General features: G+C 60.1%; 1 protein-coding gene across 2 annotated transcripts; it reads left to right on the top strand.

Moving 5' to 3' along the window:
- The first annotated feature begins 819 nt into the window (after positions 1 to 819).
- STXBP1 (syntaxin binding protein 1) lies at positions 820 to 24,409 on the top strand. Of its 2 annotated transcripts, XM_052814632.1 has the most exons (20): positions 820 to 962; positions 12,709 to 12,758; positions 12,933 to 13,014; positions 13,751 to 13,827; positions 14,093 to 14,171; positions 14,287 to 14,390; positions 15,232 to 15,380; positions 15,796 to 15,880; positions 16,079 to 16,209; positions 16,619 to 16,726; positions 16,843 to 16,903; positions 17,541 to 17,606; positions 17,794 to 17,874; positions 18,004 to 18,142; positions 18,357 to 18,466; positions 18,645 to 18,746; positions 19,842 to 19,927; positions 20,229 to 20,383; positions 21,329 to 21,452; positions 22,753 to 22,868. In XM_052814632.1, the coding sequence occupies exons 1-19, from the start codon at positions 926 to 928 to the stop codon at positions 21,436 to 21,438; spliced, it is 1,812 nt and encodes a 603-aa protein (XP_052670592.1). In that variant the 5' UTR covers positions 820 to 925; the 3' UTR covers positions 21,439 to 21,452; positions 22,753 to 22,868. The 2 variants fall into 2 exon arrangements, with proteins under 2 accessions (XP_052670592.1, XP_052670593.1); XM_052814633.1 differs by lacking the exon at positions 21,329 to 21,452 and having other exon boundaries at positions 823 to 962; positions 22,753 to 24,409.
- Positions 24,410 to 24,540: the final 131 nt, after the last annotated feature.

The following is a 24,540-nucleotide window of genomic DNA, read 5'->3' as shown; positions in this document are numbered from 1 at the left end:
TGGGTGTGGGGGAGGGATGCCGGGTGCGGGGGTGATGCCGGGTGCGGAGGGGATGCGGGGTGCGGGGGTGGATGCCGGGTGCGGGGGGGTATGCTGGGTGCGGGGTGATGCCGGGTGCGGAGGTGGATGCCGGGTGCGGGGGGGGTATGCTGGGTGCGGGGGTGATGCCGGGTGCGGGGGTGGATGCCGGGTGCGGGGGTGGATGCCAGTTGCGGGAGGGATGCCGGGTGCGGAGGTGGATGCCGGGTGCGGGGGGGATGCCGGGTGCGGGGGGGATGCCGGGTGCGGGGGTGGATGCCGGGTGCGGGGGGGATGCCGGGTGCAGGGGTGGATGCCGGTTGCGGGAGGGATGCCGGGTGCGGAGGTGGATGCCGGGTGCGGGGGGGATGCCGGGTGCGGGGGTGGATGCCGGGTGCGGGGGGGATGCCGGGTGCAGGGGTGGATGCCGGTTGCGGGAGGGATGCCGGGTGCGGAGGTGGATGCCGGGTGCGGGGGGGATGCCGGGTGCGGGGGTGGATGCTGGTTGCGGGAGGGATGCCGGGTGCGGGGGTGGATGCCGGTTGCGGGAGGGATGCCGGGTGCGGGGGGGATGCCTGGTGCCAGGGGGCGCTCCGCGGCGGCGGGCGGGCGCTGCGCTGCGGCGCGGGGCGGGGCGGGGGCGGGGCGGAGTGACGCGCGTCCCGCCCCCCCGCCGCCCCTCCCCTCCGCGCAGTCAGCTGAGCCCCGCCGCGGCCGCCGGAGCCCGCTGCCCCCCCCGCCCGCCCCGGCCCGCCCGTTCTCCCCCCCCCCCTTCCCTCCCTCCGCATCCTTGCGCCGCCCGGCGCTGCGCCCGCCACCCGCAGCCTCGTCCGGCTGTGTGTGCGTGTGGGTGCCCCCCCCCCCATATCCTTCCCCAGCCGCTGCGGACCCCCCCTGGCACGGAGACATGGCCCCCATCGGACTCAAGGCTGTGGTGGGAGAAAGTAAGATCCGCGTCCGGCCGCGCTACTTGAGCACCCCGCGGGGGGGGGGGGGGGGCGTGAAACTGACCAGGCTCCGGCTCCCCTTTTCCGCGGGTGGGGGGATGCTGCGGATGCGCAATACGGACCCTCGGGGCGGCGGGGGGGAGTGGGGGGGGGCGATGGGACACCCCCGTGGGGCAGCCGGCAGGACGTGGGGACAAGCCGGCCCGGTGGGCTGGGGGGGTCGGGGCTTGCTGTCTTCCTCCGGGTTTTATTTATTTAATTTGGGGGGGGGGTGTGGGTGGTGTTGAGGCTGTTGGGATTTTTCTGCAGTGCTGAGGGGAGGGGAGGAGAAGGGGGGGCGGTGGAAAAAGGAAGCGAGAGGCTCTCGAGTCTTACCCCCCCCCCCCCCGCCTCTGGTTCCTAAATGGCCGAGGGGCGATCGCCTCATCAGAATATAATCAGGAAAGCCCAATCACCCCTCTCCATGGGGGGGTCTGAGCCCGGGGAGAGGGGCTGGGGGGGGCACAGGGATGTCCGGCTGTGCAGAACCCCCCCCAGCGCCGCCGCGGTGACAGGCCGGGCGCCTCTCGGCTTTGTCTGCAGCAAATCCCGCTTTAATGGTGATTTTTTTTTTTTTCATTTTCCCGGACGTGACTTCTCTTCCCTGATCTCGGGGCGGCCGTGCCCCCCCCCCCCCCAAACCCACCCACCCGGGCATTTCTGCGCCCTTGGGGTCGCGATCCACCATGCTATTTTTGGCGGCCGAGCTCCGGGGTGGGGGGGGGGAGGCGGGTGGGAACGGAGCAACCCCGGGTTTGCTTCCTCCTTCCCCCGGCTGTTGCAAGATGATATTTTCAACGTCTTGATGGCGGAGGGGGGGGGGGGGTGTTCTCCAAAACGCCCGAGGCTGGGGGGGGGGGCGGGTTGCGGCTCCTTTCCCTGTAGCAAAATTAAAGCGAAAAACTCCGCATTAAAAAAATAACTAAATCAAGAGCAGAAACGGCAGGAACCGGTGGAAACTTCCCCCGGGCTCCCCGCAGCCATGAAAAGCCCGTCTCGTCCCTCCCCGCTCCTCTTGCAGGATTTATTTCCGTGGCATCGTGGCCAGCCGGGGCCGGGTCTCCTTTCTTTTTTTTTGGGGGGGGGGTGGTTGGTGTGTAATCTGGGGGGCGTGGGGGTGTGTGTGTGTGGGGGGGTGTGTACGTGGGTGAAATCCCCGCGGGTGGGGTGGCTCCGGCAGCCGCCGCGTTGTGCAGCGAAACCCTCCCGCGCAGGCTGCAGATGGTGCGGCCGGGGCTGGTGGTGTGATCGGGTGGGTGGTGATCTGAAGCGGGCGGGGGGGGGGGGGGGATATCCCCCTGGATTGATGTTCCTGCTTTGTTCCCAGTCGTCACCTGCCCCGGGGATGGGGGGCTGCGCCATACCCCCCCCCCCGGCGCCCTGGGGTGCTGCATTGGGGGTTAGAGCCCAGGCAGCTGCAAAATGAAAGGGAAAAGGCAGGGAAATGCCCCGTTGTTTCTCTGCTGCAGGATCAGCTTTGGGGAGGGGGGAGGTTGGCTCTTCTGCTTTGCTGGGTTTTCTTTTGGAGGGGTTGGTCTCCTCGCCTTCGGGGTGGGGAGAGGGGCTGCTCCCAGCCCAGCTGGGCGGGGGGGGGGGGCTGAAGCTGGACCAGCCACCCACACACCCCCAGGCAGGGCCCCATCCAGCTCATCCAGTGCCCTGGCTAAAGAGGGGACAGAGACCAGTGCCACAGCGCGTCCCTTATTTTCATTCATTGTCTCTGTGCTGAAATAGGCTGGGAGAGAGCACAACACACGCAGACACACACACGGAGGTTCAAGGCAGCATCAGGGAAATCTGGCTCAGTCCTTCCCTTCAGGGTTTAGTAACAAACTGCTCTGTTCTTCCCTGAAAAATATCATTCCAGACTGAAAATGATAACTGGTAGCTGGGCATCAGTGCTATAGCGGGGCTATCGGCGGAGCGTGGGTGTTTGGAAGGAGAGAGCAGGGTTTGTGCAGGCAAAATGCTGCATAGGAGCAAGGGACGGGGCCCTTGGAGGAGCACGCTGTGGGGTTCAGCTCTCCCCTCCCACGGGGCTCGAGGTGCTCCTCAGGCTGCCACGGGAAGCTCCTGGTCTTGGTGGGTCAGTTCCTGCCTTGAGGTGCTGTTTTCAGCTGGAGCTGGTCCCCCCAGGTTAGGACCAGTCTGCAGGGTACCCAGACCTCCCCCTTCTCTGGGCACCAATGCAGCTAGCACAAGATTTCCCTGGCTCTCCCTCACTGCGCCAGCCTGCTTTCGGGCAGGGATTCCCCAAAGGTTTACCTGCAGAAGATGCTTGCTCGTAAGGAGCAAGAGGTCCAAGCCTGGGGCTGACCCCAGGGCAGGGTATCCCTGCTGGGCTCCCTCCCGAGGAAGAAGGCTCACTCCGGCAGGCCCCCCCTCTGGAGCTGCATTCTGCCCTGGCTTCCCTCCAGGCACGGATTATTCTTCTGACCAGCTGGTGCCATAACAAGATGGGTTTTGAAGGCCCTTGGAGAGCTGGGAGGAGGTGGGCAGGGGGACAAGGCGGGTGAATGTTGCAGGAGATCGGCAGAACTGGATTGTCACCCCCCAGAGCTGAGGGGTGTGTGCTAGGGGGGCTGTCCCTGTGCCTCCCTGCAGTATCCAGCAGTGATGGCTGCCTCCCTCCAGGATTTGCTTTCATCTGGCTGGGGTTGGAGCTGAGTGCGCTCAGCCCCGGAGGTGTTGCCCGAGGAGCAGGGGCAACTCTGTTCACTCTGCGGCCACCTCCCAGGGAGCCCCACTGGAGAACCAGTCGCTTTGCTCTGGTGCTGGTTAGAAAAATCTCACCCAAGTGTGGCAGCTGGTCCCACCTCTGAGGACACCCATCCCCAAATCTTCATCTAATTCCCACCACACGGACATTCCTCCCATCCTCTCTTGCCCCAGGGCCTCCTCGGATCTTCTCAGGGCAGCCTGCCCCAAGCTTCTCCTGCACAGCCCGGTCCCTGCTCTCCTGCAGCACCCTGCAGTGGAGAGGAGGAGGAGACTGGGTTTACTTCATTCAACCATCACCAGTGAGGGAAGACGGGCTGTGCTGCAGGGGTGACACCTGTGCAGCGCCTGCCACCATGGTGGGCTGGTGCAAGACACGTAGCCAGAGCATACAGAGGTGATGCCCATGCTGGATCTGAAAACCCCTGGACCCCTTCACCTGGAAGAGGAGAGAAACCTCCCCGAGGGCTTCCTTTTGCTCGTGTTGCTGTTTGCTCGTGTTGCTGTTTGCTCGTGTTGCTGTCATGGACAGCAAGACATGGGAGAAGCAGAGCAGCCCCGGGATAAGGGAGCGCCCTGCTCACTTCCAGAGACAGCAAGAAAACACCTTTCCCCCAGGACACCAGCTGATCCTCCCACGGAGCATCCTTGCCTATACAGCCTCCCGCAGAGCTGACCTGTGCCCGGGTGCCTGCCTGCTGGAGCCGCACTGAGGAGCCCCACGCTTAAATCCTGCCTAGACGAGGTCTCGTGGGCCCTCAGCACCCACGTACAGCACTCCCTGCCGTACCGTGTCACTCGGTGTCCCCATCTGTACTTCTCAAGGGTCCATCCCTGCCTGGCCAGCGCTGGGATGTGATGACTCAGGGACACAGGCTCACGCCGAGCTGCACTTGCTGTGCTGCACCTCCAGGTACAGGGAGGAGGCAGGGGCAGGGCTGCCTGCTGCTGCCAGCCTCGGGGCACAGCCAGGGGCCCTGGGGACCTGCTGCCCGGTTGCTGGTGCATGACTCACCCCGGCTGCTTGGGGCACCTCCCTGCTCCCACCACCCCTTTGCCGAGGGCACAGGGAGACTTCAGGGGCCAGATGCTGCTCCTTGAGGACGCTCCGAGCTCATCTCGGGGCCCAGGGTGTGAGGCTTGTGTGCTGCCCCAGAGCCAGGTCTGGAAATGTCTCTGCCAAGCAGAGGAAGAGGAGGCAGCGAAGGGCACAGGGCTGGCTGGTGCTGGTGGGACCGTTGCAGGGATGCACGTTGCATCCTCCCGCCTGCATGGGGGCAGAGCCTGGTCTCAGCGTGATGGTGAAGTGGATGGGTGAGGAGGAGAGGGTCTCTGCGCCCTGTCCCCCACGGGTGGGAGCAGACCCTGAAGCCAGTCGCTTCCTGGGCAGCCCACTCTTCCAATCCCCAACTCTGGGGAGTCCCGAGGGCGGCACGGTGCCGCCTGCCCCATGTGTCGGTATAGGAACGGGCACCTGGCAAAGCCTCTGCTCGGGCCTTTAGCCCTGTCACCAGGGTCTCTCTAGCCTCCAACATTGGCTCCAGGTTGGAGAAGCTTGAAAAAATATATGCAAAATTCAGGGCTCACCTTCACAGGGTAGAGCAATTTCAGTCTCTAAACCATGGTCTACTCCAGGGGCTGAGAAATACTTGCCTGTACGTGACCATGGAAGGTTACCAAGAATGACAAACCTCACTTTGGCAGGTCTACATCCACCCACCAGTGTCTGCATGTGCAAGAAGGTTGAAAAAAGCCACCAATATAGAGGACTTAGACTCTTTCCCTCTTAAAAAGAAAAGTAAGGTCTGGGTCTAATTCCCCTGCACCTCCCAGGAAAAATGTCCCAGGAGAGATTCCTTCCCTCTTCCCACAAAATCAACACATTTAAAAAGAGAATCATCGTCACATGGCTTTTAGTTGCATGCTGAGAAGCAGATGCTGCGTCCACCAACTCACGGTGCAGGAAGGAACTTGGCTCTTGTGTTTTGGAGAGTGCAAAAATAGATCAAGCTGAAGGTGCATTAATTTATGGGCTTCCACATTGCCCACGTACACGCACAAATGCATGAACGTGCATGCCCACATGCATTGACACATGTGCTATAGGGTCATTTATGGAGCCCATCAGATGGTTTGACGTGCCGCTAAGGGAGCAGCAAAGACCACTCAGAGCTGGACCAGCTCAGGCACACATCAGCTGCCCTCCAGCCTGTCCCTGCTGTCCATGTGGGCACAGGAGACTAGCCCAGCCTGGATTCCCACCGAGCCGAGCCTGAAGACCCCCAATTTATTGGTGTTTTGCTCCCTCTTGGTTCAAGGCAGAGAAGAACCAGCTCAGAAAGTCACGGCTGCACACGCAGGAGAGCATGACTTACCCCTGGGAGAGGGTCACCTCCCCTCCGGGATGCTGTGACATGCCGTGTGTGCCTTCCTGCTGCAGGAAAGCTCTTGGCTCCTCTTGGCACCGAAGCACTGCCAACGTTGGCTACACCAACAGCACCTACAGCCGCTGACAGCCAGGTACAGGGTCTCTGCTGGGGATGGAAACACCTGGTGGAAGAGGACAAGCGTTAGTGAAAGGTGATGCCTTCGAAAGGGATCTGATGTGCTCTGTGGCCCATTGACTCTACCCAGATGAAGAAGCTCTGCTCAACTCCCAGATCCTTGTGCAGACCCGAGGAAACTGTGCCTGGAGTGATCCTGCAGTGAAAATCCTTGTGAATTTTACCCTGTTTCTCCAGTGCAGTCAGTGAGAGCGATTCGTGGGTGTGATCATACATTTCATTTCCCTTATTTCCTTTTAGGTGTGTTATTCAATTTCTAAAGAGTTCAAGACCTCCAGGGCTCTGTCCTCCTTCTCTCTGGGCTATGCAGGTTTCCCATGGCTTTGGCTGGCAGGTATAAATACGTACATCCTTCATGAGAACAGCGCAAATAGGAAAAGGAGGAATTAATCACAGGTTACTATGATGATTACAGTGACTAATCCTTGAAGCTAGAGCCCCAGCAGCAAAGCAGCACTGCACAGCTCCCCAGAGTAGCACAAATACTGCTCAGTGTGGCTTCAACACGTGGCATGTTTCACCAGTGGCTGTGAGGGAGATGTGTGGTGCTGCTCTGGATGTGAAAATATCAAAGTTCACCTCATTCAGGGTTGGGGAGGAAAGGATGAAGCTGAGCCTGGGCAATTCTGCCCATGCAGGACTTGCTGCAGCTGGACGGCACCTGGGCTGCACCACCAGCGTGTTCCTACATGAGGCACGTGTCCTCCAGAAAGGCTGAGGTCTTCCAGGTGGGCACCTGAAATAGTCCAGTGAGAAAAATAGGTGTTCAGGACATAGACTGCTGGAGGGGAGATGTTTGAGACTTTCTTGGTTTATGGACACAGTGATCTCCAGACTCAAATCATGCCTGAGATGGCTCTTAGCCACACTGAAGGACATCAGCTGGGCTTTGCCTTCTGTAAATGAAGTTATTCTCTATGTCCTGAATGGGGTTGATGCCCTTCCTGCCATCCTCTGGTCCCCGAAGCCTATTTTATTGGGGATGGTACACTGGCACCTAGAGATCCCCAACTGAGGATGTTCAGAGGCAGATACATGCTCCCCTACATTCAAACACGGTTGTATCTATGTAACATTCACACTGTCTTAAGCAATTCGTTAATGAACCAGCAAAAAAGCAGTTGCCAGGCCAACCAAAAGCCAAACATGTTTGTCTTGGAGATGCAGCATGACAGCTTTTTAAGAGAAGTGGGTCTTGAGCAAACCTCACCATGGATTTCTGTGATCCGGCTCTCCAGAGCTGCTCTGGGATTTTGTATCCCAAAACAGAGGATGCCTGAGGAGAGTGAAAGGACTGAGCCCTGCCTGTGACAGGGAAAAGCCCCCTGTGGTTAGGACCACTTGTCTCCTTGGGCAATTCCTACAGCCTGTTGCCCATCCATACAGCAACTCCATCCTCCCTTACCACATCAGGCCAAGGTGTGCAGCCCATGGAGTCCTGGGACGTGACGGCAAAGGAGCATTTCTGAGCAGCAGGGGTTTGGCCTCCTGCATTGCTCCAGGAGGGAAGGGCTTGGCCATGGCTGCTGGCACAGGCCAGGCTTGGGTCAGCGCTGCGGCGTCCCTCACCCGTCCTGGTGCTCCAGGGCAGGGTGGTGGCCAGGACAAGGTTTTACTGCTTCCACCGACCGGTGGAGGTCAGGGCTGCTCATTAGGTTTCAGGCTTGTTCTGAAGAAGGATAGCGGGCTTGGGGCATCCCAAAATGAGTCCATCTCAGCACAGGTTGTGCTTGGTCATAGCTTTGTTGGTGTGGGCACAAGCGGTGACAGGGTTGGTCCCTCTTCCCCCAGAACCAGTTGGAGACACAGGGCTGGTTGCTTGTTGCCATGAGCAAGTGAGGCAAGGCAGGCCTGGAGAAAGGCTGCCCAGCCAGCTTGGTATAAATAATGTGGGCTAAGCCTCTTGGAGTGACATATGGGCTCAAGTCCTACTAGGCCACCGTGTCACCAGCTTCTGGCCCTGCTTGAAAACAATGCAGTGGGTCATTTTCATGCCACGCATCACCACGAGAACAAGCCTAACTGCAGGTGATGGGCCGGGGGAGGAGGTTGCTCTCAAGCATGTCATCTCCATGATTGCACTTTTAAGACCATATTACTCAAGAGCGCTGGAGGTCTTCCATTCGCAGGTGAGATGTGCTTCATTCTCCATAGGCACTGATGTTGTCTCTACTTTGGAGGATAAGTCCAGAGCTGTCTGTATTGTCCGTTCTTGGTAGAAATGGTAATTAAAATTCTTCCAGCCTGAAGGAAACAGATGCAACGTGGTAGGTCCAGACAAGCCAAGTGTTGGAGGCACTGGATGAGATAAGCATATGCGTTTTTTTTCCCCTGAAACCTGGTTTATCTCCAAGATGAAAAGCTTGACTGTGAGCGTCACCAACTGACGTTAGAGCCTAAAAGCTCTGGCTGGCCAGACCATTTGGGGACACAGGCGGCAACATCTGACCTGCTAATATGGGGATGTGAGAGCACTGCTTCCTGGGAGGTGGCCAGGCTTGACTTGAGGACCTCAGGGAATGGGGGAGCTGCCATTTCCCTGGGAGTCTTTTGCTGGTCCTGTAACTTCCCCTGAGCGTAGAATTGGCTCTAGGATGCCTTCCCTGGTGTTGCTCATTTTGGATAGCTCGTATGCGCTGGCATCCCTTCTCCTGGTTAGATGTGCCCTTGCCAGAGAGGCTGCTTAGAAATTGCCCTGCTCCGAGGACAGGTCCGGTGTCTTCTCAGCTCTGGCCTTGGCCAAGCCCTCGGTGCCTCACCCATCCCCTTGTGCTCACCTCCCACCTGGCAGCCCCAGCACCGCAGTGAGCAGTGCCCCAGGAGCCCTTCCACTGGTGGGATGCTGGTCAGGAAGGGTGGTACATTAGGCTAACTGGGATGCAGATGGTGTCACCCAGAGCTGTTCTTACCCACCAAGAGGTGACACACTGCTGGTGCCCCCCAGCAAAGGCAAGGTCCTTGTTCAGAGATGCCTGGGGACCTCCCTGCTCCTCCCAGGGGTGTAGGCAGTGCTCACCTCCTGCCCAGCTTCCCAGCCACAGCAACACAGACAGCATCCAGCTCCACTGCTAGCAGCCACGTTAGCCAAAACAGCCCCAGGGAGCAGCTGTATCCTCATACATCTGCACCTTTTCACCTCAAAATTCCCACATCTTCCCACTTTCCATGCCAGACCTGGCCACACCCAGCATTTAGTGTTGCCCTCTTGGTCCATCCAAGAGCTAACAGACCACTCTTCCCTAACCTGAGGGTTTAGTGGCTGCTGCAAGGACACCCAGGAGGTGCAGGTCATGGCCACGTCTCCTCCAAATGTGACACTGTGATCTCAGGCTTTTGCTCAGGTTTGAGTCTTGTACCCTCCTGGGCTTTGGCAGGGCCCCGGAGCCTCTTTGGAGGGTGCTCTGCGGATCTGCCTCTTTCCCAGCCTTGCCCAGGCTCTGAGCTGGCTTTGGCAGCCGGCGGAAGAGCAGACCTTTGGAGCCAGATCTGACCCATGGTCAAAGGCAGGAGAGGACATCGGTTTAGGGAATGGCTGTGCCTGTCTGCAGCCCAGGCACAGGGCAGCTCTGCAGCAGGCTGGGAGCAGGGCTGGCCCCCGGTGCTGATGGGGGCCCACCTCTGACCAGGGGATGGATGCCCTAAAACAAAGCTCAGAGCAATCACCCTCAGAGGTGCCCAGTTTCTGCTCTGGGAGGCCCATCTTGGTGCCAGGATCAGGCCAGGGGACATGACAGCACTTTGCACCGGGAGATGCACAGCCAGGCAGATGCTCCCCTCATCGCACACATCCAGCTCAACCCATACACATGCAAAAGAGAGAGAGAGTTCCCACAAAGCCAGGTGCTGAAGATGAAATGTCCTCTGCAGCAGCTGCCACAGCGAGGACAAGCTCAGGGGTGGCTGAGGCAGCTCTTTCGGGAGCCCTTTTTGGGCTCTCCTGCCCTGGATTCCCATCCACCTGCCTTGCCGCAGCAAATCGAGGGTGCTGGGAGCACCGACCCAGCCGAGCCGCGAGAACCTTTGTGCTGACAGCACCTTCCCCTGGGCCCCAGGACGCTCCTTCCCAGCCTCCTTCCTTCCTTCCCTTCCCGGTCCCAGAGCAAAGCGGTGTTTTCATCATAGGTGCGGGATTTCTTTCTGGCTGCTCACAGCCAGACCCTGACCACTTCCCAGCCAGTATCGCCGCCTGGCACGTGGTGCACTGCCACGGCCCTCCGTGTTTTACTCCCCGTCATTTGTGATTGAGGTTGTTGGTGTGGGATGGAGAGCGCGTGCGTGCTGCCTTGTAAACAGCGCTGTTATTCCTGGATCCTTGCTTCGGGGAAGGAGCCAAACGTGAGTAATGAAAGGAAGAGGAGGGATGCGCTGGCATCCATCCTTCCCGGCTCCGCTCCTGTGCCAGCAAAGGACCAGAGGGCAGGACCGGGGACACACGGGCAGCCCTCACTGCCAGCTCCTGCCCACGGTAGAGGACAATTCCTGGTTCACTCTTTTGCTGCGTGGGTGACCTGGATGTGGGTGGGCAGTGCACATGGGTGCAGGCAGCAGCTTTTCCCCCCCAAGCAGTGTCCAGCTCAGGGGTACAGACCATCTGTACCCAGTTACCCTCCATCCCCTCTTCCCCGGTCTGGAGGTGCCCTGCACCCCCTGTACCGATGGCGAGGCTAAATGATGTGACCAAGGGCAGGCAGGACCCTGAGTTCATGGCCAGCACCCTTCTGGGGCTCCCCCGAGGCAGATGTTGCTGGGAAGGACATGGATGTGCGGTGGTAGGAACTGCTGCCTCCAAGTTTTACAGCAGGACAGACACCAACAGCGCTCAGAGGCTCCCATTTTATCCCTGCTGGCACCAGTTCTCATCCCGGTGCCGTGGCTCTGAGCCTTGCAGGCAGCCCAGGCAGTGTTACAGCCTCGCTGAGCCTGTGAAATCACCATGGAGTGTTTGGATGGTAGCACAGTGAATGAGCCCAACAGTGTGGGGAAACCACAGGGAGCATCACCCTGGGGGGCCGGGGCCGAGCTGAGCCTGGCAGGGACCCTCTGCTCTCCCGGTGAGGATGCTCCGTGCAGCGCAGGGCGGCTGTGAGGCCCTGGCCAGCCCCAAGCCGCTTGTACCTGTGCAAATCCCCAGTGGGGGTGGGGGCTGGAAAGGTGGGGTGTTTTGCCCAAATTCAGCATCACCCAAAAGCAGGAGTTTCTAGGGCTGGGTGCTCCCAGAGCAGTCCCCTCTGCATACATCCCTCAAGCCTTATTCTAAAAAAGGGACAAATTTAGGCCCCAAACTGCCCCATATAAACCCAAATTGAACTTTACCCAGGGGACTGGCACCGTTGGGGTCAATCCCACAGGGGAAGGGTCCCAAGGCTGAGGCTGGCAGGGTGACACCATCAACAATGGGCTCCCCACACTTTGCACGTTTTCTAGTTTAGAAACATTTCCTAATTGGGTTTTAACTTGACATTTCCATCCCTTTCCCTGGGACCAGAGGGTCAGAGCAAAACCCTCCAGGGGAGAAAGCCAGGGAGAAGCACCATGCAGAGGACATGGCGCAGCCGCTCACAGATGCAGACTCTTTTCCCCGGCATGTCCCTGCTCTGCAAGGGCTGGTGGTTCATACACAAGGGTAAAAAAAGGGCCTTCAGGGTTTTGGGGGCACCTCATGGCCCCCAACACAGATGTTCGGGCAGCACATGTGTCTGGCAGGAGGGCAAGTACTTATTCTGGCAAGGCTTGAAACCCCCTTCCTGCAACCCAGCCCTGAAAGGTGACATCCCCGTCCCACTGCCAGGGCCACCTCCTCGGATGTCCTTAGCCTGCACCCCACGGGGAGCAGCCCTGCAGGCTGGCCCGCGGTATCTGTGCCTGGGAATATGGGCATGGGGTGGCCCTAGCCCCGAGGGGTCCCTGGGGTGCAGGGGGACCCGCGGGTGCTGCCGTCCTGGCTGGTTGTGTAAGCCTGGCGGCCACGGGAGACAAAATGAGATTGTAGGGGATTACAAGGAACAGGCTCAGGCTGCTTGATTCTTGTTTCTAAAAGGAGCTCTTAAGCCGCTGTTGTTTTCCCGGTGCTTCGGATTAGGGCTGAGATGTGTGGGGTGGCCCCCAGGCTCCCCCAAGGGACCCCCCAACCCTCTGCCAGCCCGCGGCTCCCCACCGGAGTGGGCTCCATCTGTTAGTGCCAAGCACGAGAGAAAAACAGGTCTGGGGGGTGACTGCCCCTCCTTGGGTACCCCAAAACCACCCCCCATCTCCTCCCCACGTCCCCAGGAAAGGCACCGGGGGAGCGGGGCTCGCCGTGGCCCCACACATGGGTGGGGGTTTCGGTGGCCCCAGCGAAGACCCCACTGCTGCCGACAGGCCCAGGGGTGCTACAGGGGGGCACTTGGGGTGCTCACCCCCCTCCTGCGCTCCCTCTCTTGCAGAGATTATGCATGATGTGATCCGGAAAGTGAAGAAGAAGGGTGAATGGAAGGTGAGTGCCAAACCCCAGGGGGGCCGGGAGAGGAGGAAGAGGAGGAGGGTGGGGAGGAGGAAGCAGGGAAGGGGGTAGGTGGGGGCAAGGAGCCCCCAAGGGCGGGTGGAGGGGTGGGGAAGGGCAGTTCCCTGGCTGCCTGCCATGCCCCCAGCTCACAGCCCCTCTCCCCAGGTGCTGGTGGTGGACCAGCTCAGCATGCGTATGCTCTCCTCCTGCTGCAAGATGACCGACATCATGACGGAGGGCATAACGAGTGAGTACCGGGTCACAGCTGTCTCTCGCAGACCTCATTGTAGGAAGGGCAAAACCTCCCTCTGAACCAGGGGAACCGCAAAGGCATTTCCAGGCTGGCACAGGCCAGTCGAGGTGGTGGCACGGCCCTCACCCAGCCCCATCCCACTTGGGATGGAGACACGCTACCTCCCATTGCTCATGGACGACTGTCTTGGTGCCAGGCTCATGTTTCACAGCCTTCCTCCTTGCCTGCTGGGGCTGGAGGAGCCTGAACACCTTCTGTCCTGGCAGGATCTCAGTCCAAGGAGAAGACCAGGTGTTATTTTATGTCAGCCCTATAAATAGCTCCCTGCAGCACTTGGAAAGGAGAAGGCAATCCCAGGCTGTGCATCGGGAGGTGTTCGGGGCAGCGGGGGTTTGCCCCAGCCCGGGTACCACCAGAGCATCACCCCCAGGCAGTCCCCTCCAGCGGAGGGATGTGAGAATAAACGAAGGCAACAGCAGCACGGGAGCACACAGACGAATCCACCGGCCCCCCGGGACCTTGCCCAGTGGGGCACCGCGGGGCTGGGACAGGGTGGGCACAGCCCCTGCCCCAGCTCCTGGGTGGGCAGGGGCGAGCGGCTGGGGACATTTTGGACACAAGGGAGTTGGCAGGGCTGGTCCTGTGCTGCCGTGGGATATCCAACAACCCTGCCTAGCTGAGTGCCGCTGCCCGCACCCGGCCCTGCCATGGCCCTTGTTTTTCCCCCCAGTTGTGGAAGACATCAACAAGCGCCGGGAGCCGCTGCCCAGCCTGGAGGCCGTCTATCTCATCACCCCCTCCGAGAAGGTGAATACACAGTGTGGGGCATGGGGAGGGACGGGGGGGGGGGGCACGGCCTTTGCCTGGGGGAAGCAGGGGGATGCCCACATTGGGACAGGCAGCCATGCCCATGGGAAGCATCTTGGCTCCAGCGAGGCCGGCAGTGCTGCCGGGGTGGTGGGCCAGAGGTGCAGAGCTTCCCCCCGTGCCAGGAGGGAGGACCCTGGGTGACCCTGCCGAGATGCCCGCCGTGTCACCGTGCCCAGCCCAGCTGGTCCCTTCTCTCTTGCAGTCCGTCCACTCCCTCATCAACGACTTCAAGGATCCCCCCACCTCCAAGTACAGAGCTGCCCACGTCTTCTTCACTGACTGTGAGTACCCAGAGGGGAGGGAAAGTCCCTGTCACTAAAACGCATGCAAGCAAGCGGGGATGGAGGGATGCTGAGCGCTACCCTCCTCCTCCTCCTCCTCTTCCTCCCCTTGCAGCTTGCCCTGATGCCCTCTTCAATGAGCTGGTGAAATCACGTGCCGCCAAGGTCATCAAAACCCTGACGGAGATCAACATTGCCTTCCTCCCCTCCGAGTCGCAGGTGAGGCTGGGCTGGGGACCGTCCCTGCTGAGGTGGTCCGGGGGATGGGACAGCTGGGGGATGCTCTGGGTCCTTCTCCAGCCCATCAGGGCTTGTGTAACAGCCTTGCATCCCTCTCGGCCAGCTCCTCGCCCCCTGCTCAGCTCTGCCTCCCTGTCTCCTTTGATTACTTCTCAGGGCTGATCCGCTGCAGGGGATTTAGCGGGTGCCGCGCTTTGGCCCTGTGCCGGTGGCCGCAGTGGCCAGATCTGTGCGCTGCCGGCACGGTCCCCAGCCAAGGGCACTGGCCCTGTGCCATCTACTCCTGCTGGGGACATGGGGACGAGGGGGACAGGGAGGGACAGATGGTGCTGGACCTCCTTGGTGCCATTTAACCCTTCAAGCCTCAGCATTTCTGGGGAGACAGACAGGTGGAAGGTGACCTCTTGGTATCCCCCCACCCAGCCAGATTGGCTTCTGGTCCTTACTGGTGTCATGGCCAGGGAGCAGCGTGTCCCCACTTGTCCCCAGGTCCCTGGTTTCCTGCCTGGGAGCAGGTGACTGCTGTGGGCAGGGGGTCTCCTGCCTCCGCTGCTCACCCTGGGGGGCTACACGTGGGTAGGGACCGTGCCGTGGAGCCGGATCTGGGCAAGGCATCAGGGTCCAGAGCTGGCAGCCAAAAGCCCAAAGGATGCCCCGAGCATCACTGAGCTCCGGCTGCCCAGTCCCAGGCTCGGCTGGGGACCTTCGACTGGGGTTGAATCTGATTTCCAAACCCACTGGGTTGTCCTGCGGGGCTGCTCTCCTCCTGACGTCCCCCGCAGCGCATCCCCTCTCACCTCCCTCCCGCTGCACCTCCCAGGTTTACTCCCTGGATTCGGCCGACTCCTTCCAAAGCTTTTACAGCCCCCACAAGGCCCAGATGAAGAACCCGATCCTGGAACGCCTGGCCGAGCAGATCGCCACGCTGTGCGCCACGCTGAAGGAGTACCCGGCCGTGCGGTACAGGGGGTAAGGGCAGCGAGGTCGGCACCCCCCCCAGGGACCTGCCCTGTCCCCCCAGCAGCGCAGTGAAGCTGGGGCCGTGCCGAGCACGGGGCACGGATGAGGCCATGCTGTGTCCGGTGCTGGTGAGGGCGTGGGGACGGAGGAGGTGGTGGGATGGACAGACACCCGTGCTCAGTGTAAAAATAGGCTCAGATTTGAAGATGCTTTGGAGAGTGGGGAGGGGGTTAGGGCCCTAAAATCCAAGTGGCACCAAGTGAGCACCCCAAGGAGAGGTGGAAACGGGCAACAAAACCTGCTCAGGTCCCTCCTCTCCCACGAGCCAAGGACGTTGCACAGGGAAACCAGCAGCTCCTCCCCATCCCATGCTGGCAAGAGCCACCCGCCCCAGGGAGCTGAGCTCTCCTTCTGCCTCCCCCAGGGATTACAAGGACAACGCCATGCTGGCACAGCTCATCCAGGACAAGCTGGATGCCTACAAGGCTGATGACCCTACCATGGGCGAGGTGAGCGGGGACGGTGCCAGAAGCACCGGGGGAAGATGCTCGGGTGATGCTTCACTCCTAAAGTTCCACTCGAGCTCTGCCACGCAGCAGTCGCAGACCTGGAGCAGGGACCCCGAAATGGCCCCAGCTTCCCCTGACCGCCTGCGGGGCTGGAGGAGCCCCCAGCCCCGCTGCTGACGGCTTCCCCTGGCTCTGCAGGGTCCGGACAAGGCTCGCTCCCAGCTCCTCATCCTGGACCGCGGCTTCGACCCTGCTTCCCCAGTGCTGCATGAGCTGACCTTCCAGGCAATGAGCTACGACCTCCTGCCCATCGAGAATGATGTCTACAAGTGAGCGCAGCACTGTTGTCCCCGTGACCCCCATGGCCCTCATGAGTCCAGCCCCTGAGTGGGAGTTGGAAGCTCAGCCATGAAGTCTGAGCCTCAGCATCCCTCCATCCATCACAAGCCATTAGTTTGGAGAAACCATTCCCGCCTGCAGTCTGGCAGGCATGACGGGCAGAATTGATGCCAAAGGGGCTTTTCTAGCTTTCAACCCTTTATCCCTTCCCACCATTCAGCAGCTGAAGGGGTACAAGAAGGCAAGATGCAAAACCAACTTGAAATAAGAGCCAAGAAGAGCCCCCATGCCCCCCCATCTCCCCACACCCCCCTAGAGCTGCACATCCTCCCTGGCAGCAAGGGGACCACGTGCCCCCCAGCCCCGTCCCTGCCGTGACACTCCCTGCCCTCTTCCCAGGTATGAGACGAGCGGCATCGGGGAAGCCCGGATTAAGGAGGTTCTCCTGGATGAGGACGACGACCTGTGGGTCACCTTGCGCCACAAACACATCGCCGAGGTGTCCCAGTGAGTGTCCCTGTGGGTGGTTTGCCAGCTGGGTGGGACGTTGGCTCAGCATTGCCACCCACCCCACTGCAAGGGTCCCCTCCCCGCTGATGGCTCTGCCCTCCTCCTCTCCCCAGGGAGGTGACCCGGTCCCTGAAGGAGTTTTCTTCAAGCAAGAGGATGAACACAGGCGATAAGGTGACCTGACTGCGCCCACCAAGCAGGAACGGGCACCTGGGGGACTTGGCTACAGGCTGGCAAATGGCGGAGTTGCCTGGGGACACCCGATGGGGACCTCTGCAAAGGGCCAAGGGTGCTCAAGTCCCTGATGGGGGGAGATGGCTGTGGGGTGCTGGCCCTATGCCTGGGGCTGGGGAAACGGGGCACCTTGGTCGAGCACCACGCCACGGGGGTCAGTTTGCCCCCAGCACAGGGTCCGTTCCCGTCCTGCAGCGGCTGCCTCTGTCCCCAGCCGGTTCTCTTCCCGAGATGCTGAATCGGTGGCAGTGAGGGGACCCCAGTGGAAATAGGGTGTGAAAGTGGCCAGAAGCTGAAAGCACCATCTCAGCCTCAGCCAAGCGCATGGTGGTCCCAGAGGAAGGTCCTGGGGAGCTTTCTCCCCCCCGCATTCCAGTTTGCAGAGCTGCAGACCCCCTTCCTGCCCTTCAGCCACAGTGGAGGAGACCCGGCAATGCCGCGGCAGGCATCCCCAAACCCCTGTGAGGGGCTCGCATGGGGACAGAAGTCCTTGGCAGGGTCGTCCGCTCCCTGCTTACGGTCTCGCCCCCAGCCCTAAGTCCCCAAGGGCGAGTGACCATGTCCCTTTCCCTCGCAGACCACCATGAGAGACCTGTCCCAGATGCTGAAGAAGATGCCGCAGTACCAGAAGGAGCTCAGCAAGGTACAAGGAGTGGGGGGAGATGTCTGTGCAGAGCAGCTGGAGCTGAGCCCGCCCAGGGAGCGGGCGATGGCAGCTCTCCCTGGAGGGTCCCCGACCGCGGGCAGGGGCTGAGGCCGGGGTGGTGGCACGGGGACCTTCGGCTGCCGCCAGCACCGCAAGGGTGACTGCACCGCTTGTGTCTTCCCAGTACTCGACCCACCTGCACCTGGCTGAGGACTGCATGAAGCACTACCAGGGTACGGTGGACAAGCTCTGCCGAGTCGAACAGGTACCAGCTTCCCCAGCCCCACGTCACCCCCCCCATCCCCATGGGGATGACTGGGGCCAGCAACTCCTGCCCCACAACTCAGCACTGAGCCATGGGTTGAGGTGTGATGAGCATGTGCGTTCTCTGCAGGACCTGGCCATGGGCACGGATGCTGAAGGCGAGAAGATCAAGGACCCCATGAGGGCCATTGTCCCAATCCTGCTGGATGGGAATGTCAGCACCTATGACAAGATCCGTATCATCTTGCTCTACATCTTCCTGAAGAACGGTGAGGAGGACACCTGGGCAGGGGTGGGCAAGACGTGCAGGCAGCTCCGGGTGGCAAACAGCTCAGGGTTCAGCCAAGATAAGCCAGATGGAAAAGCTCAGCCCTGTCTCCCCAGCCACCACCAGGCCGGGTGTCCTAAGGTGACAGTGGAGGGGCTGTGTCCCCACCGGGAGGCATTTCTCAAGAGGACGCCGTCTCCCTGTTGCATTTCCAGGTATCACCGAGGAGAACCTGAACAAGCTGATCCAGCACGCTCAGATCCCAGCAGAGGACAGCGAGATCATCACCAACATGGCCCACCTCGGGGTGCCCATCATCACAGATGTGAGTGTCCACCTCCCGCTCCCCGTGGCTCTCGTTGCCCCTCGGAAGGACTGTGGCACCCGCTCTGCTGTGGGAACCGCGTACCCCCTGGGATAGCCCCAGCACCCCTCCGGGGTGGCCCCGATCCCACCGCCGGAGCCCCCGTGTCTCAGGGTGTCCCTGTGCTCTTTCTGCCCAGTCCACCCTGCGCCGCCGGAGCAAGCCGGAGCGGAAGGAGCGGATCAGCGAGCAGACCTACCAGCTCTCCCGATGGACCCCCGTAATTAAGGACATCATGGAGGTGAGCCAGCAAGGACAGGGACGGGGGACAGAGCAGGGACCTCAGCACCGCCCGGGAAGGGACCTGCAGAGAGCTGGCTGCTCCCAGCCCAAACCCTGACACCTCTCCCCGAAACGTGCCCTCCAGGCTGCTCCCTGCCTGCAACTGCAACAAGTTTGGGATGTTTCTGGCCCCCATGTGCACGCTGGCCTCAGGTGGGATGCACGGCCCTGGCCGGGCTTGCGCGGCATCCCTGCAATACAAAATGCCGTAACAAACTAGTTGCTCCTTGTGCCGTGCTGTGTGCCACGACAGGCACGGCTGGGTGGCCTCGTCACAGCATTGTCCATGTCCCAGCTGAGCCAGGGGACGGGCACGGCACCGTTCACTCCCGCCCACAGGCACAGCCGTAGCTGTACCCACGGGAGGTACCCCATGAGCTCTGCGCTTGGATAGCACTGGGCAGAGCCAAGAAGTGATTTTTTCCAGGTGCTGCCTTCCTCCTGACCCACTCCCTCCCAACCACCCCTTGAATCAGAGCAACCTCCCAAATCAGAGCAACCTCCCAGGGTTTGCCCAGAGCCGGGGGAATCCCAGGCACCAAAACTGCTCCCCAACACAGACATTTCCCACATGCTCAGACAGACAGACCCTGCAGCCACATTTTGGGGAGGGGGATATCACTGCAGTTCAGTGCCACCTCTGCTCCCAGGCACCCAGGACAAGCAGAGCCACAGCTCCCTCCATTTCCAAAATCACACAGCTCTTGCCTTCCTCTACCACAATCCATGCAAACCCTCCCCTGCCCAGGGCACCCCTAAACCTCATCCCCAGGGCCAGAGGAGACTACAGAGGGCAACATCTCACAGATAACCTTAATCCCCCCTGTGCTGTCCCTGCCCCACAGCAGCCAAGCACCACCCTCCTCCTGCTAAGTGCACCCTATTACAGGAGAACAGCCAAACTGTTCCAAAAAGTAAGGCTATGCAAATATATGCAAATGAATCATGACCCAGTTGGGCCAATCCTCCTGAGCACAGCCCTACAGAGGGGCTCTTGGGCCAGAGGCCATGCCCGCCTCCTTGCTGAACCCCCCCCGGGGCTCTCTGCCCGCAGGATGCCATCGATGACAAGCTGGACACCAAGCACTACCCGTACATCTCCACCCGCTCCTCCGCCTCCTTCAGCACCACTGCCGTCAGGTGGGTCTCCCGCGCTCCCCCTATACATTGGCACGTATATCACTGTTAGCATCCATCCCTCACCTGCCCGGAGGGGCCGTATCCATCAGCAGGTCTGTGAGCTGCTCTGCCATCATTCAGGCATCCCGTGCCTCAGTTTCCCTATCTGTAACAGCGAGCAGCGCTCGTGGGTGGAAAGATGGACTTTACCTGCTCTAGCAGAAGTTTGGGAGCTAATTAATGTGTGATTTAGTTAAGATGTGAACTCAGTGCAGTTTGTTGCGTCCCGCCTAACCTTCATCCCTCTCCTCTCCCTCTCTAGTGCCCGCTATGGCCACTGGCACAAGAACAAGGCCCCCGGCGAGTACCGAAGCGGCCCCCGCCTCATCATCTTCATCCTGGGTGGTGTCAGCATGAACGAGATGCGCTGCGCCTATGAGGTGACACAAGCCAGCGGCAAGTGGGAAGTGCTAATAGGTGAGTGGGAGCCGGGGCCGGACCCTGCGCCCCGTCGCGCTGGCTGCTCATCCCATGCTCCCTGCACCACCCCGCAAATTCCCGGCTGCAGATGACTGCGGGAGCTGGAACTCTGTGGAAAGGTCTTCTGCCGCCTGCTGTCACCCCTGTGTCTCCCCTGCCCAGGGACAGGATATGTCCCTCCACCCATTCCCAGTTTTCCTCCCATTTTTCCTCTCCATGGCTGGTTTTTTTCAAGAGGATCTGGGTGAAAGGGAAAGGGGTTTTGCAACTTGAATTGCTCCTGTCGCCCCTGTGTTGCACACTCGGCCTCAGGGTCATTACAGGGATAAAAAACAATAAAGAGGCGTGCAGCGCTGCACGCCGACCATGATGTGCACTGTGCATGCAACAGGAGATGCATTTTCCTGTTGCACACAGGCAGCATGCGTGTAATGACATGCATTGCGTGCTCAGTCTCAGCACCCCAGCTGTGCTCCTGGAGGAGCCCTGGGTCAGGTGTGGAGGACACGATGGAAGCCCTGCCAGATGTTAGCAAGGAGTTTTTAGGTCCCCTAAAATTCCCCCGGGGAAGCATGGCTGGATACACACATCGTAGGGCAGGGGCAGGAGCCCCTCACCGTCTCATCTGGTCCCTGGATTCTCGCCTGGGGTGCCTGGTAGAGCCTCTTGCCGGCATCTTATCTGCTCCTTGTATTCCCCTGGGAGCAGCAGCCCCCTCCCCATCAGCTCCTGCAGCCCCCAGCTGTGTCCCCCCGCCACTGGACCCACCACCACTGCCCAGCTCCATCCCGCCTCTCGCCCATCTCATCCCGCGTCTCTCCAGGGTCCATCCCCTGCATGCGCCTATGATGCTCCGGGTGGCAACCGCGTCCTTCCTCGCCCCAAAAAATGGGGGTGGGGGGGTCTTGGCGCAGCCATCAGCCCCGCTCTGTTCTCCTGCAGGTTCTACTCACATTCTCACTCCCACCAAATTTCTCATGGACCTGAGGCACCCCGACTTCAGGGACTCTACTAGGGTATCATTTGAGGATCAGGCTCCAGCAATGGAGTGAGCCAAAGAAACCAAGTAAAGGCAGCTTACTAACGAAAAAGAAACTCTTCCTCCCCGAAGGGTTTTCTTTGATTCTTCCGTTCCTCCTTTCTTTATTATTTTGGGTTTCATTTCTGTTGGGTTCTCTGATAAGAAAATGCTTGCAGTTCCTCCTTCCAGGTGGAAAAGCATCCAGTGCCACTTCCATCATCCCTCTGCCATGTCTCTTGGCCGGACCTGGCCGGCTCCTTCATGCCATGAGTTCCCCCTCGCCGGGGCCGGAGGGGCTGGGGGCGGCGGGTCGGGGTCCTGCCTGCCCAGCAGAGCCATCCTGGGGCTGGACAGAGGATGGAGCATCCCGGGATGCTGCCCGCAGCGGGCAGCTGGAGCGGGGCCGGAGGTTCCGTGCCTGGGGCAGCACCGGGCATGCGGGGCGGACCCCAGCGCTTGTCCCAGCTCCAGCCCCTCTCGTCACCCACAGCGAAGGCTGGGTGCTGCCGTGACCCCCCCCCCCAGCTCTGGGGTGCGATGGGGCTGAAATCCCGAATTGATGGGAAAGCTCAGGTTTGCTTTTGTGGCACTTGGTGCCCTTGGATGGGCAGGAGCCCCCCCCCCGACGTTGCAGACCCCCGAACCCTGTGCTGGAGTTTAGCTGCCGGCAGTTTTACTGGTGAGACCCGTCACGGCATCCCCCCGAGCCACCGCTGCCATGTGTTGGTCCGCGCAGAGCCGGGGAGGCTGCGAGGGCGGCGCGGCGGGGAGCTGCCGCTGGCACCGTGCCGGCGAACCCCCGAGCCAGGGGCAGCAGAAGGCGAGAGCCCTTTTCCTCCTTCCCGACCACCCCGTTCCCCTCCCGACCACCCCTTTGACCCAGCGATGCTCGGTGCGGGCAGGGGGAGAGCCGGGCGACCCGCGGAAGGTCCCTCCGTGCCCGGCTGCTGCCTGCCCGCACCTCCCGCCCCGTGCACCCCACTGGCTTTTTGGCAGTGCCTCCTGCATCCCCAAAGGGTCCAGGAGTGACCCCACTGGCCACGACCCCGCTGCATGGGCACCTCCCGGCCCCCTCCTCATCCCGCCCAGCTCCATACATCTCCTTCATTTCTCCTCTTCTGCTCCTTTCCCATTATCCGTGTCCCCACAACCTTCCCCCCCCCCCCCCCCCATAGACGTACATTCTCTCGCAAGCATTTCCACTGGCGTGCGGGACCGTCGCCGCCAGGTAAGGCCTCGCTGGGGGGGAGACTGGGGACAGCGGGGCCGGCGGCCGGGGCGCAACGGGAGGGGGTCCCGAAACCATCACTGATGCCCCCCCCCCCCTTTTCCTCTGCCCCTGCAGGGTCCACGCACATCCTCACCCCACAGAAACTGCTGGACACGCTGAAGAAACTCAATAAAACAGAGGAAGAAAGCAGCAGTTAAAAGGAAACGCCGCCACCGACTCGATGCCGAATTCACCTTCCCTGCCGGGCACCCGGCCCGGGGTGCGATCCTGCACCCAGCCCCGGCCCCGGCCCGGCCCGGCCCAGCTTTCTCTCTTGTTCTTGTGTTGACCCCCCTCCCCTCCCGCCGCCTTCCCCATCTCATTTTATCCACAGGGAGGGGACAACAGCCAAAAAAAAATATATTAAGAAAACCGATGCATTGTGTTTAAAAGAGGAAAAGAAAAAAAAAATCTATATATTTGTAGCTGCAGCTATCCGAAGCACCCAGGAGCTCGTTGCTGAGTAACCCATCTGCCCATTGCTAGCGAATGATGACGACAAAAACCAACAGAAAAAAAACCTTTTTCCAAAAGTTTCGCTCCTCTTTGGGGTCTTGTGTGGACGGACGGACGCACCACCATCACTCCAGCCTCTGCTCAGGCAGGCGCCGCGGGCTGGGCTCGGCTCTCGTGTTGCTGCTCGCTCTCGGCCGGGGGGTCCCCACTGCCGTCTCCTGTCCCTTGTCTTTTCGGGGTGGTGGGTGTTCCCGCCAGATGTGCACACCAACATCTGGCACGGGGGTTTGGTGGCGGGGATGTGGGGGAGTGCACCCGGGATGCTTCACGCTGCAGCAATTCCCATGTGAAAAGGGACCAAAATGGTCAAAACCTGGAGATGGGGCCCGTTTGCTTGCACGGCTGCTCCTCTGCCCTGCTGCAGCCCGGCCTCCCCCTTCTCTGGGTATTCCTTAAAATGCATATATATATATAATAAAAATTCAATTTTTTTATATATATATCTCTCTCTCCCTCCATCCCCACGGAAGCTCGGTGCCCCTGCGCCCGGCTCCGCTCGTGTCATCCCGTGGTGAAGCGTTCCTGAGCGTGCTGTCACGCCGAGGCCCCCCCACTCTCCGGGCCCCCCCCTCCAGACTCTGTGTATATTAATGACTGTGTCTTGTGACGTTCTTACAAGCTTGGTGTATAGTGATTTAACCAAACCTCTGATTTTAGTTGGTTTTTTATTTTACACCCAAGGATTGCCCCTGCCCTCCCCTGCCATTAGATGCACTGCAATATTTTGGGGTCCATCATTTTGTTCTCTCCCTCTGAAGGCTGTGACCCCCTTTTCCTTCCCCCAAATCTCTTTTTCTTGCCTCGTTGGTGGTTAGCCCCCCCCTTCCCTCCCCGTCTGTTCCTTGCCCATAAAGTTAAATATATATTTTTAGGGCAAAGGCTGTATCATTGCACTGATATTTGTTGGTTCCTCCTTGGTCCTCCCACCCCGTTTGAGTTCCTTCTTGGTTTAGCAATGCAAATGCTTCAGGATCTTGTATGTTGGACATTACTATTTTTTTTCTGTTACAGTTATTTATATAAAAAATAATTTATCAAAAAGGAAAACTTAAAAAAAAATAATCTAGTCTGTCTTGGAAATTGTTTACCTTGAAATTACTGGAATCTAAATGTTTGAAAGTGTTGAAGCACAAACATGTATCATCTCTGTATATCTGTTCTTCTGTACTAAAGCACTTGAGTGACTAAATAAAAGCGATCTCCATCCCTAGTGCAACCAGGGCTGTGCCGTGCCACTTGCTCGGGGGCCAGGCAGGCAAGGCAAAGGCTTGGGGAAATAGTCTCAGCAAACCCCAAATGCCCCCAAGGGAGAGATCCTAGTGTGGTGATGCTGAAACTCACCCGAGA

This window comes from Harpia harpyja, chromosome 19, assembly GCF_026419915.1.
Source record: "Harpia harpyja isolate bHarHar1 chromosome 19, bHarHar1 primary haplotype, whole genome shotgun sequence".
Taxonomy (NCBI): Eukaryota; Metazoa; Chordata; class Aves; order Accipitriformes; family Accipitridae; genus Harpia; species Harpia harpyja.
This window is presented reverse-complemented; position numbering and strand designations above follow the sequence as displayed.